Consider the following 14340-nt stretch of genomic DNA (forward strand, 5'->3'; position numbering starts at 1 on the left):
TCTCCCCTGCTTCCTTTCCCCCCCCTTTTGAAGATTGCCCTGCAGTCTATACCATTACCAGACGTTGACCTAATTGGACATCCAGACTTATTTAGACAAAAGCAACTTGATCGCTGTTACGTCTTGCAGGTATTTCATCATCCACGAGGCTTCATCTTATTAGAATTAATGACATGTTTCTCATCTCGGTACAATGAGAGCGGATGTATGCATCAAATTTGCAACTTCCGCGCATAATTAGGCATCGCCATCTTCTAATAATCTTGCAGCACTAAATGCTTGTTGAAGTTGCCAGGCAATTACTTTCTATCTAGAATGATGTCTAAAACTGCTCACTGCAAAACAGTAATTACCAAGCGAGTTCACTTGCAACAGTGGACATGCCCTTATGAAAAATATTCTGTGATTCTTTTGTTTTCTAACTGCGTGGATAATTAGTCCTTTTGACAAGGGTACAAATGCATTTTTGAGTTGAGCACAATTAGGCCGCCATTGCGCTTACTTCATGACAGCCGTATGAAATTGTCTGGCGTCGGAGTAGAAAGGAGGGCGGCATGCTAAGCCTTATCTTCTCACCAGTGTTTGTGCTCTTTTTGTGTCCAGTGTACGGCCGCGCCCCCATCCCGATGGCGGTGGTGCGCAGGGAGCTCTCCTGTGAGTCCTATCCTATCGAGCTGCGCTGCCCAGGCACCGACGTCATCATGATCGAGAGCGCCAACTACGGCCGCACCGATGACAAGATCTGCGACTCGGACCCGGCCCAGATGGAGAACACACGGTGCTACCTCCCTGACGCATACAAGATCATGTCCCTCAGGTTAGTGCACGGAGAAACAAAAAACGATGACGCTATGTGTCGAATATGTCTCACTCCACGTGTCTCCTTTTTATAAAAAACTGCTGAGCCACAGTCAAATCATTTACTCTGCACTTTGACATCACATCCTCGACACAGAACGCTTTGGTGAGAATATTCACGAGGTTAAAAGCTGAACTTCGGATGTTTTCAGTGAAGAGAGAGGCATTCTTCAGCCTCAGAAAATCCCAGTTACAGTATGAGTAGTCTCTCTTTTATTATTCTTCATGGTGAAATACCGATGCCAAGATCTCCATCCCTCACACGTTGACCCACTTTTATAGCTTTGGCAGAAATAAAGAGGAGCAGCAGAGACTCACCATAAAACTGCAGCATACCTGGCTGATTCAGTGAAATGGAAAAAAAAAAGAGGAAAAGATGATGTGAAAATCTAGTCTGAAGTGTGAGCCCACCCCTGCTCTTATCATTTGTCCTGATTTATATTTCATCAAATGTGTTACACAATTGCCCATCCTTTTCCGTTAATGTTCTGAAGTTGCACTCCCTCTACAGCTGGCCGGTGTGATCAGCTTAGAGCCAATAGGAGCGCAGTGACTCATTCATCTTCAATGAATGTCCAAAACTTCATCATTAGACATCGTAACATGATTTTAGTTTTTTTTTTTTTTTACATTTAGAGACATGATTGGTCATTTCCTTCAGACATGCTTTTTTGAAATTTTGGTTGAAATCATCTTTAGGTCGTGACGGAAATTGATAACTCGTGTGCTCCGAAAAAAGACCAAAGAAAATCCGTCATCTGTAGCAGTTTGTAAGCCTGTAAAAACATCGACCAATGTCTGCCACGAGGTACCAATCTGATCAACCAATCACAGCCTCCCTGTCTCCCTGCACTTGTAAAAAACTCCAGCTTGTTTTACACATGTGTTATGATAAAGTTCAGTGTTTACTTACCGCTGAATGAAACAACGAAACGACGTAGTTTCTACACAGTTCAAGCGATGAGCTGAGGTCCGCTTCTTGTGCGTGTAAGTGAGGGGGCGTGGCTTTAGAGGGAGCAGAGAGTGGAGGGGACGAGGTGCAGACGGAGCACTGAGGGAATGCTACTTTCAAAATCATGCTCATCACGCCCAACGGATCGACAGCCGGCCTGATCTCCGCGCACTGATTGAAGCTGCTTCATCCTCATGTTTTGCTCTGCAGTATCAGTCACTGATATTATGACTACTCCTACATGTAGCAGTGATATAAAGGCACAAACTCTGCCTGCTGTGTACATGAGAACATGAGATTTCAGGAGCAGCCTGTCCTGATGTTTTTCGAGACATTTTGAAGGAGTGTGTGTGTGTGTGTGTGTGTGGGGGGGGGGGGGGGATCTTGAAACACACAGGCATGGATTTCTTAAACTGAGCTCGACTGATGTTATATGGGAGGCTGTAGAGCTGTGGTACAGTTCGTTCATTCGAGCTTGTTGGAACATGTTCCTGTGATTTTAGAGTTGTGTTGTGTACAGGCCTCAATAATTGCAGTGTCAGATTTCAAGTAGAAGTTGGAACAGAAGATGGAGCGCTGTTTTAATTTACTGCTCGAGTGTCACAAGTGTTTTGTTCTCGGTGAACAAAGATAACACTTCTTTGGTTTGAGGTTTTTTTTTCTTTTGTCCTGGTTGAGGGAGTAGTCTTTAATTTGTGTAGTTGTTGTTCATGTAGTTGTCGACATGTCCGTCTGTGTGTGTGTGTGTGTGTGTGTGTGTGTGTGTGTGTGTGTGTGTGTGTGTGTGTGTGTGTGTTTTTACACCACTGTTTACACCGTAATGGGCAGGTATGATAATAAGAACTTACTGAAAAATAATAGCAGAAACTAAAATAGCAAACGGGGGGGGGGGGGGGGAAGCTGTGTGTAATGAGAACGTCTGGGTATAAATAATTCATTAAAGTCACCGTTAGTGTCTCAGTTTTTCAGATCACGTGTTCCTCTGACTTTGAGCACTCTTTCCTGCTGTCCCATTATTTCTCCTCTCATCTTTTTTTTTTCTCCACTCTCTAAATATTACTGTCATCTCTCTCTCTCTCTCTCTCTCTCTCTCTCTCTCCCTCTCCCTCTCCCTCTCTCTCTCTCTCTCTCTCCCTCTCCCTCTCCCTCTCTCCCTCTCCCTCTCCCTCTCCCTCTCCCTCTCCCTCTCTCCCTCTCTCCTCTCTCTCTCTCTCTCTCTCTCTCTCTCTCTCTCTCTCTCTCTCTCTCTCTCTCCTATCTCTCTATCAAAACACCTGCCTGTGTCATGCGGCGGTGCTCTGATTGCGATTGCTTTGGCCTGGCGCGAGTTCTCCACTCGCTCTGGCAGCTGCAGCTTGTGTGGCCACTCTCCTCCTACAGTCCTTGCCATCCATAATTTATACATCACACACACACAGAAACACAAACACACAGAAACACACACACACACAAACACAAACACACACAGAAACACACAGCATGTGCCACACACAGCATCGACTGCCCAGGGGCTACACCAGACTTTAAGCTGCAATTAGCAGAGCCAGAGGCCAAACTTAATCTTAAGCGATCCTCAGTGGAGGTGACTCAGACCGGAAACAACTGTTTATCACATATATATCTGTGTGTATGAGTTACAAGGAGCCATAAGTGAGCCTCCGTGTGTGTGTCTGTGAGTATAGTACTGTACTAATGCAGCTAGCTACGCTCGTGCAAGCAGACTGTTGTGTTTTTTTGTTACACCAGTGTTACACCCAAATGCACACAGGGAATCTTCGACCGTGTGCTCATGCTCAAAGCTAATGTGTTTGTGCTCTAATGTGTGTGTTGAAGGCTGGATTGGGTTTTCCCTTTTGCACATTTTGCACATTTCACAGTGTGTGCTTTTGGCTCTTTCCCAAACTTGCACAGCCACTGTCTTCAGTCTGTTTCAGCTCGTCTGGTTTCCACTCTGTCACTCCCTCTATGTCTGTATCCTCTCTGGTTTTCAGGCCCCGCTCGACCGGCTGATAAAAATCAGAGCATGTTCCGCCTGCCCAGTGTTTCCTCAGTATCACATTCTCTCTTTGTTTTCCTCTATACCACTCTCCAAGGCCAAGGAATGTGTGTGTGTGTGTACGCGTGTGCACGCCCATACCACATAATTGGTCTTGATATCAAAGCCTCACATCTCCAGAGGGTCTCACAAGGCTTCTCAGGCAACCTAGAGAGGACCTGATATCGCTGCATTTCCCAGATTATCTCCCCATTGGGATACGCTGGGTTGAAGGGGAAACAAAGCCGTGGCCATGAAAGTTACGCTTAATCTGTTTTAGCGATATCCTGGCCCCAGTTCAATGACTCACTCCTCTTTATCATGTTTTCAACTAAAATGCCTCTTTCCTAAAATGGCTACCGAGCCGTCTTCGTTTGAAGGTCTGTGGGAGTTTGAGTTTTTCTTTTTTTTTGAGTAAAAAACAAAAAATCAACACGTTTGTGATTTAAATTGTTTTATTAGTTTCATCCCTTGAACAAAAGTATTCTCCACTGCACTCAGTTTAGTTTTCTTTAAAGAAATCAGTATCAGTGACGTCATCTGTTTACACTAAGACCTGACCGATATGGACTGAAATGTGTAGAGATAAATACAGAATGGCATTGAATGAAATCAGGTCTGTGCTTAAAACAAGCGTCAGAGATGTTGACGTTTCGTGAGACGAGATAAACTACGTTAGCTAAGTGGCGGTTGCTAACAAGTGTGTAAATGAGACTACAGTGGTTGTCATGGAGACATCAAACGTCGTCACGCTGGGAAGTCTCTCACTGATCCTCCTCTCAGCCTTGAGTCATGTTTTTCCATGCTTTTGCAAATATTAGTTTCATAAACAACTTATTACGCTACGGTTTAGCTAGCTTGTCAAAACCGCTGAGTAGATCGATGAAGCATAACAGTCGTAACGTCAAAATCAATCGACCGCGGTGTCGTTAGCTTGTAGCATAACGTTAGCTTTTTACTTCTCTCGGCTGCACTAAGGCTTCATATAAATGGTGTTTATCTGTAAAGATTATCCAGCTGTAGTAGTCGATACCAATAGTCACTGGATTTGCTAATATCAGATCTGATATTATTAACTGGTCGATTCACCGTTTGTGCTCCAGTTTAGTCATTGCAATTTAGCAATAATAATAATACAAGGATTTTAAAAGCCCATCGATGGTGGTGGCAATTTGTTCTCAAACTCGGCAAAGTGGTGGAGCTGTGATGGGCCTTATGTTTCCTGACAAACAGCTTTTTACCACACCCACCTGTCAGTCAGCCACACACACCTATAGTAACGCAAGTCTATGAATAACTCTAAGGCTTAATGAATTCAAAATGACAGCTCACAGACAGCAGTACACTCATCACCAACGTCTTCCCTTTAGTTGCCTCTGTTACTGCCTGAGAGTTGGAACCACTTCACCCCGCCACACTCATATCCAAAATATCCAGCCTTGAATTGCCAGTATGTATTGTATTATTCAAACGGCCCTGTTGGCTGCAGCAGGGTGTGGTCCTGTGTCGCTGGAGAGAGTTATATCAGGGCATCAGAAGCACTGGGAACTTTGTGTTTAATTCAGTTCTGCCCAGAGTCGAGGAGCCACGAGCCAAAATGGTGGAATGCCGGCGAGTTTGAGCGATCCGTCGACATAAAAGTGACTTGATGGCTTCGACGGAGACGCTTCACAATGCACTCCTTGTCCCTCACTGATACTTGAGTGCTTCAAGGATGGAGTACCTTTCAGTGCACTCTCCCCCTCAAACCAGCACACATGCATACAAGCACTTGAAGCTGCCAGCGTGGACACTGAAGAATGTGTAGACGTCGCACAAAGGCACACAAGCTCTGTTTTGCTCCCTGTGCCACAGCAACCGTGCAAGAAAATTACTTCTGGACTTCAAACAGACTTTCCCCCCTGACACCTCTATACCCGCCTGTCCCACCTCGTCACCTTGTTTGCCCTTCTTCCTATCCTCACATCTATTGCTCTCTCCTCTTTTGTATCTTTTTTAAAGTCCCCCGGACACAAAGGGAAACCACTTCAACAAGAAATACACGGGTGTGCAGTTGTTCTCCTTCTTTTCTGCTCCCCTTCTCTCCCATGCTTTTTTTTTAAGTGTCAAATAACATACTTCATCTCTTATTCCTGACACTTTCTTAATATCACCATTTTTGTCACTCCATATCCTGTTTTTTTTGTTGTTTTTTTTTTTTACCTCCCACTTCTTCAAATTGCTTCTCACCCCCTTCTTCTCACCCTCACTGTCACTTATTCTTTCTCCCTCACCATCTGTTTGGGTTTTATCGCTCCTGTCTTACTGCTGCTCAGGGGAAAAGTGGGTTAAGACAGAAAATGCAGCACGTCCTGGAGCTCAACCTGTGTCCTCTATTTCACAGTGTGTATTATGTATTCACATGTATACACTATATATCGCATTCACAAGACTTGATCTGTGATGAAACCATCTCGAACATGCAGTATAAACGCTGCCATTTGATGCATTGCACCAGAGTTAGCGTAGAACTGCTGTCAGTCACATCATCTCGTCTGCACCAAAATAAATAATTGGTGAAATTAGTCAATTATAAATGTTTTTTAGATGCTGGACCAGGATGAATCTTATAGGAGATTATGGACTCTTCTCATCACTGGGGGGTTTGTAGATGGACTAGAGTTAGAACCACAAGGTGAAGGGCATTCTGCAGAATATGTGACCTTCAGTACTAGCATGAGGATGTTAACCTGCAGGGATTACCGAGGGCTGGATGCAGTATCAGTGCTAACGTTAGCCACACTTGGCAAACCAAATGAGAGTTTTCTCACCTTTGGACTTTTCTGTTAGTCGTAAGAGACATTTTTGTTTTACCAAGTCTAACATTAGTCGAAGGCTCGGCAGGAACTCCAAGTCTGAAGATCAAAACTTCAGAGGCCCCGAGGGGGAGGGCGGGGGGGGGGGGGGACACATCGGCACTGGACCTGGGTGCTTCTCTTCATCGCCCATGCATGCATGTTGGAACACTCTGTTCTTTACATTCACCATCACACACTCAGACAGAGACAGCGAGAGAGTCGCCCAGCCGTTCCAAGGCTTTGTCAACTTCTCCTGGCAGCCTGTCTCTTTATAACCAGGTCTCAGCCCTCAAAGCGCCGCGCTCCTGTGCAAGCCTGCGAACACATCACCGTGTGTGCGAGTGTGAACGCGTACAGCGGAGCACCGTCGTGTGCTATAGCTCGCGTGCATGTGTGCACCAGCACGTTTGAACCATTCAGGCTGGAGACTGGAAAGAAACCTCTGAAGTTCTTTGCCTTTGACTCTGTGAATTATAGAAAAGCAGTTGAATCATGGACTGCAATCTGGTGCTGCAGCCCAGCACTGTGTAACCAGTCAGCTATGCTATACAGTCTTTTTTTTTATAGATCAGGCTTACCTGCTCCTCATCCGTCTCCTCCATTTGAATCTCACCAATCTTCGTAAACACAGACGGAGAGAGAACTAATCTTATCATCAGATTAATCTTAAATTGTTGATGAGAATTCCAGCCCGGTGACTAAGTGCAAAAACATTATTAACGTGTGTGTGTGTGTGTGTGTGTGTGTGTGTGTGTGTAATGTTTTGCAGCGGTAGCCTCGTGGATATTTATAACAATGATATGTCCGTATTAGAGCCATCTATCTTTTTTTCTTTCTGTCTCTGTTCCTCTCTCCTCTCTCCATTAAGCATTCTGCTTCTCATTGAATCAGGTCATTTCAGGAAATGTCCCACTTAATGCGTGTGTATGTGGTGTGTGTGGGCGTGTGTGTAGGTGTGCGCATATGTGTGTCTGTTGATGCGCGCTGCCATCCTCGTATAGTCGCCGGAGTTACAGGAGATGCCCTGCAGCACCCCGAGGGCCCAACTGTCACCCTTTGCTCGGTGCGGTAATTAGGACCCACACACACACATTTGTACACACTCAAGCACACACGCACACACAAATGCACGCACACACACAATAATATGTTCATATGCATTTATATAATATGAGAAAATTATTCAAACACATAGAAAATGTTTTTATTTCTTCTGCCATCACATCAGTCCTGAAGCCTGGCATACACTTAACGATTTTTAAAATCCCATCAGATGTCCAGAATGTGAGCGATCCCACACATGATGACCGATATGGATAGATTTAATGGTTTTGTTCTTGTAGCGCGGGGATCGATGATACGATCAAAACACCAAGCAGATTCCATTCACAAACTTCCAGAGTCCTGACGCTTAAAACAAAAACAGAAAAAGAGAGAAAAGAATGGGCGCTCATTAAATGAAAATTCACAAATTCTAAATGAGCGAACGAGGTCTGTGTGTCACACAGTGAGCTGGAGGCGAGTACAAATGGATCTGCTGTGTTTTTTAATTTTCAGTTTTTTTTTCATTTTTTAATTCTTCCATCCTCACTCAGCTTCTCAAGCATTTTTTTCCCGATGTGTCAGTCCACAGAGAGCGTGCCCGGCGTGGTTCCCACACTCAACAGGATATAGTGGATCGAAATGATTACACATTTCCATTTGGAGTCATGAAGCCCAAAATCTGCCTGATTATCTTGTGTGCACACAAAGAATATTTGGTAAATCAACGTGACATCACACAAACCCTCTGATTGTCCCCTGAGCTCGGAGCTCCGTTCACCCTGAGTGACAGCTGTACGCCGCTGACACCTGTGTGTTTCAGCATGTCAAAGTTTGCACTGTGTGGCCCTCGTCTCCTGTCTGCTAACCTTAGTTATCATGCTCCACCGAGCACCTAAGCTACAGGGCTGCATGAGGAGGGTTCACAATGGTCTAGACGGCACACACACACACACACACACAAACGCTGACACTTGTAGAGACTAGCATGTGAGTCAGAGCGTCAGACAAGCGAGCATGTAGACAAGGACTGACTTCCTGTCTGACTTCATACTTTGACTTTGACATTGAAGCACAAAACCAGACCAGGACAAAAAGACCCCACTCCCCTCCCCCCCACATGCACATGCATGCATACAAACAACAGCTTGCTCTTTTTGTGCATCATGAGGTGAGGCTGACTAAATCCCACATGACAGCGTCTCGGCGTGGCGTGCCTCCGTCTTCTTGCCGGCGATGGTGTTTTACACGCTCCTCTGCCTTTCACCAACCAAGAGAGACAACCCAGCTGTCTGAACTGCTCCTCGTCTCTTAGCTTTTAGGAGGATTTGGAGTTTGTGCTAGCAGGTTGTCTTGGATTAAACTGTGGAGAGAGAGGTGTCGCGTAGGGAGGCGTGCACACACACACACACACACACACACACACACACACACACACACACACACACACATGCACGCACAGACACACACACGCGCACGCACACACACCGATGAAAACACAGAGATGTCAGCGCAGGAATGTTGCTAGGTGGAAGCAGGAGGAAGACTCCCTGAGTGTGTCCTGGAATCGGACGAGGTGTAAGTTGCCATGGTAACCAAGGGAAGAAGAGAGGGGAGGAGAGAAGGTGGAGAGATGGCGGAGCTTAAACCTGTACTTGGCTGTGAGCCTGCCAGTGAAAAAAAAAAAGAAGAGAAGAGACCATAATGTGTTTGTGTCTGTGCGTGTTTGAAGATCTACAGTATTATTATGAAGTGCTTCCCTTAAATAGACTCCTATTAAAAAAAGATTAAAATCCCAAACACACAGGTTTATATTAGGACGAAGGAGCCAGCGTCCTACATCAAATGTAGCTCCAGTTGATAATTATACAGTGTTTTATTCTGAACCTGCTTTAAAATTAGAGACGCACCGATCGACTTTCTTCAGTTCTGATCCGATTCGGACACATAAGAACACATTTCACATAAATTCACATAATAAATGTATTTGAACGCTGTGCTGGTTTCAGATACAAACAGGAAGCAGCTGTGAGGTTTTCAAGTTCAACATTTTAAACTGACGTGACAGAATTGTTCTATTATGTAGTGATAGAGCTGTCCCATCTCGTCCGAACTTCCTGATGGAAAGCACCTGAAGTTCAGTCTGAATATCTTTAAAGCGAGATCGTCGGCGATCAGCAGTTACATTAAAAAAAAAAAAAAACTTCTCCTACTCATCTTTTTTTTTTGTTTTCACATAAACAGTTGAACAACGTCACAGACTGTCCCCATGTTTGTAATCTTATCATCCGTCACATTTGCTGACATCACCGGGTATTGCACATTTGTTGTGCAGATTTCCTCTCCTGTCTAACTTCACCTGACTCTGCTTGACGTGATGAGTCATGCTGCTGTCCAAGTGCATCCATGACAGTCCTGCAGAGCTGAAGAGGAGACCGGCATGGCATACATTCACGGATCAATAAAGTACATCTATCTATCTATACAGTAGTTTCTGCTATACACTATATATCGCATGTTGTATGTCAAACAAGAAAGTTGACTTCCTCACAGAGAATGGGAGAGAGTGACATCCTCCAGCCAAATATTAATAATGTAACACTTTTCAGAGCTTTTTCCCAGTAGGAAAAACAACATTATTTTACCTGTGGCTTGTTTGACAGGCTGCTCGAGAGCTGACAGAAATGCATTCTGGGACCACACAAGAGTGTGTGTGTGTGTGTGTGTGTGTGTGTGTGTGTGTGTGTGTGTGTGGGAGACAGAGAGACGGAGCTGTCATTTCTCTATAAGCGTGTTGTGGTGCTGGCACAGAATGTGATGCTTCAGAATACCCCTATGGTAGACATATATACACACACACACACACACACACACACACACACACACACACACACACACCTGTGTCATGCTCCTTTTCTCTGCCCTCTGTCAATCAACATCTCTGTATCCCTTTGAATTACTTATTACTCGGTTTTCTCCACATCCTTCCACAGCTTTATTTTTCTTCTGGTTGGACATCAATTCCTCTCCCTCCATTTGTCCATCTTCAAACATTCGCATACTATATATATATGTGTGTGTGTGTGTGTGTGCGCGTGTATAACCACATCAGGGAGCTAATAAAGCAGAAGCGAGGCCAGTGGCAGTGGAATCTCATATTTGCTGTGTGTGTGTGTGTGTGTGTGTGTGTGTGTGTGTGTGTGTGTGTGTGTGTGTGTGTGTGTGTGTGTGTGAGGGAGGAGGAGAGTATGGTCAGCCTAACAGCTTTATATCCTGTAGCGAGATACTGTAACTACGCTCTGGCTGCTTTCAAATGGGTTTCCTGAACTCCCGCAGGACATAAAGAGCCCCGTGAAATCATCCCTCCTTGCTCCCTTTTTTTATTTTTTATTTTTTCACCCACTGTCTTTCAGTTTGATGCTTTTCCATCCAACTGCTCAACTCCCACTGCTTCACTTTTTCCCAGTTTGGGCATTTTAATTAATCAAAATGTGCGACGAACTTGTTAACTCAATAATCAAGCGTTGGGAATAATTTGAGGTTTGTTTGTTTTTAAGGATAACTTGGATTAGCGGTACAGTGCTTCTTCTAACTGTAGTCAAGTTGAGTTCAGTCCTGTTGCTGTGGAAGTTACGGTTGTCAACATGTCAAGTTCTTAGATCTTGTCCGAACATAGGCTGTGTTTTCTTAAAATGAACATTTTCCTCCTCCTCGTGAAAAAACGAAATTCTTCTAAACTTCGACTCCCACTTATCTTTGGTTTTGGATCCGTGTTTGTCGATCATTTTAACAGACCCCCAAAGTCCACCCACGTGGTACCTTTTAGTGAAAAGTGCATTGTTTTATTACTTCTGCAACTCACTACTTCTGTCACTGACACTTCATTCTTTTGCTGCCCTTTGTATCTAACTTTGTAATTGTCTATTTTAACTGTGTACCAACATCTTTAAACATATACTTTTGTGACACTTTAGTCTTTTGTTGACTTTATCTTGAGGGGATTTTATGGGGGTATTATGGGGTAATTTTGCAAATGTGTTTTTGTAGTTTTTGTAAATTTAAAACGGTTAAAATGTTGTTTTGCATGGATGTCTGCTTAGGACAAAACAAATTGTTTCTATTTATGCATGGAAATGATACAATTTGATTAGATTTCCAGTTAATTCCCATGAAAAGTTCCTGAAAATTTACTGATCCATTCGCAACCCTAGTTGCAGTGGCACTGAACAAGGTGTTGGTATTGTTTTGCTACTATGCTATGCTACGCTATACTATGCTATGCTATAGTAAACAATACTGTAGTATACTATACTGGCTGTGTATTGGTATGTTATACTATACTATGCTACACTATGCTATGCTATATTATATTATGCTATGCTGTAGTATACTGTACTAGCCGTGTATTGGTATATTTTACTATGCTATGCTATACTATATTATGCTATAGTATACTATGCTATGCTGTAGTAAACTATACTGTAGTATACTGTACTATACTAGCTGTGTATTGGTCTATTATACTGTGCTACGCTATGCTATACTATGCTATGCTGTAGTAAACTGTAGTACTATACTATACTCGCTGTGTATTGGTATATTATACTATACTAGTATAAACGAACCCTGGTGGGAGGTAATCAACAAACGGAGAAGATTCAAGAACAAGTTCAGGAATTATTCATTTGTCTTCATCGTCGGCCTGAAGTCAAACTTTCTCTCTTCTGGGGAACAATGCTGAGAAAACTTGCATGTTGACATCACACGCACCATCATTCCATATTGTATGTTTCAACCAATACACAGCTCTCAGAGGAAGCTCTGCCAGAGTGTTCAATATTCAGAATCATCGATGCTCCTGCTGGTGGTGAGAAAAAGAGAAATACAAAGACGGAGCGTATTTCAAACTGCTTTCAGAATCTCTGTCTGCCCATTCACTATTCCCTTTAATGAAATCAATAGTTGTACTAGTCGAGTGAGTAGTAATATAAACTGACATTCAAATAAAGAGGCTTCTGTATTAACCAGGGAGACATTTCACCAGTGGAGGCCTCTTCGTTTGTTTCAGAGGTTGAACAAATCTTTCATCCATTTCGATCGTGTACCAATGTTGAATGCAGAAGTGTTAACGACTGCTGTTCCTCGATTGTCCACTTAAGGCTTTCTCCCAACAGCAGGGAGTCAACATGAAGTCCCATATTAACCGCAGAAATGAACATGTTTAAGCCTGTTTAAAGGATGAGAATGATTGGTATCAACAGCTCTTTCTTTATTGGATCACACTCAACATGGGCTTTATTTTTTATTGCTCATCTGTTTGGATTTTATTGAGCTAATAAGAGGTGATCGTCAATTTGCACAACTAGACTTTTGGCTGCTTTGACTGACAGGTGGATGTTTTGAAATCACTGCAGCTCGTCGTCTGTTTCTAGATTTATGGAAACGTGTACATCTCTTCAGAAACCAATGGATGACGTCACTTCGAATACGTCCATATTTATATTTGTGTTTCATGTTTTTAATATTTATTTGATGTTTTGATTCTTTTCACTGCAGTTTTTTTTTAAAGATATCTTCACTGGACACGTTTTTAAAAACAATATCAAGGTCAAAGCTCTTAGAGAGTAGTCGTTGAAAATCTTATTTTGATGCTTACTTTTCTGTCCTTTGACAAACACCATTACCCAGAAGACCTTGGGAGTACTCAACGCCGCAAGCAGATATTAATAGAGAGCTGACTTAAGGACGAAAGCAGAGCGCTTTATTGACTTTTATGGACGTGGATGGAACAAAGCTGTCAGGACTAACGGTCCTCCCTGCTGTGCTTTATGGGAGCTGTAGATTTCCTTGAATCACAGACATTTAGTTGGTAATCCAGACTGTTAAAGTGGATGAGGATTTGTTGTGGATTATGGACAGACCCCTCAAGAGGAAAAAAAACATTTTTTTTTAATGCTAACTAAAAAATGAGTTTGCAGATGCTCACAGAGATAAATGCAACACCTCTCACAGAAGTGAGGAACGTTTGGCTAAGTTCACTCTGCAGGCTCAGGTGACCTGATGCGCCCTCACACACACACACACACACACACACACACACACACACACACACACACACACACAGAGGCTGTAGTCCCACAAGCAGGGTTCGAGTCTTTCTTCCTACTCTCTCCACTTTCCTATCAAATAAAAAAACACAAAATAAGCCTTTATTTACAGGATGTGTAGAAAGTAGCAGAATGATTTTAAAATCAGAGAAAGGCCGCAGAGTGCACTGTGTCTGTGTGTGTGTGTGTGTGTGTGTGTGTGTGTGTGTGTGTGTTTGCCACCCTCAGACACAGTTTCAGAAAGTTGGCATGTGTTAAGGATGTTCGCACAATGCTGTCGATGACTCAGACGGTGTTTTGCGGAGCGGTTCGACTGTATTCAAACGTTGATTCCAGAGGACTGTGTCGAGGCTTTGTGCGTCACTCACTCTCAGACACCTCTTTCAACTCATGAGGATTAGTTCCCAGCTCTCACTTGCTCTGTAATTATATACTTCTTCAACACATCTGCACTGGAGCGCACAGACACATGCAGGCAGAGATGCACACATTCATTACGCGCAAATATTT

General features: G+C 43.5%; 1 protein-coding gene across 8 annotated transcripts in view; it reads left to right on the forward strand.

Moving 5' to 3' along the window:
* Nucleotides 1–14340, forward strand: part of adgrl3.1 (adhesion G protein-coupled receptor L3.1) — a 133630-nt gene that overhangs the window by 39700 nt on the left and 79590 nt on the right. For all 8 annotated transcript variants that reach the window (XM_079337861.1, XM_079337863.1, XM_079337864.1 and 5 more), the window contains exon 4: nucleotides 604–817. In XM_079337861.1, coding sequence (XP_079193987.1) covers nucleotides 604–817 — 214 coding nt within the window. The remainder of the gene's footprint in view (nucleotides 1–603; nucleotides 818–14340) is intronic.

This window comes from Symphodus melops (genome assembly GCF_947650265.1).
Source record: "Symphodus melops genome assembly, chromosome: 2".
NCBI classification, from domain to species: domain Eukaryota; kingdom Metazoa; phylum Chordata; class Actinopteri; order Labriformes; family Labridae; genus Symphodus; species Symphodus melops.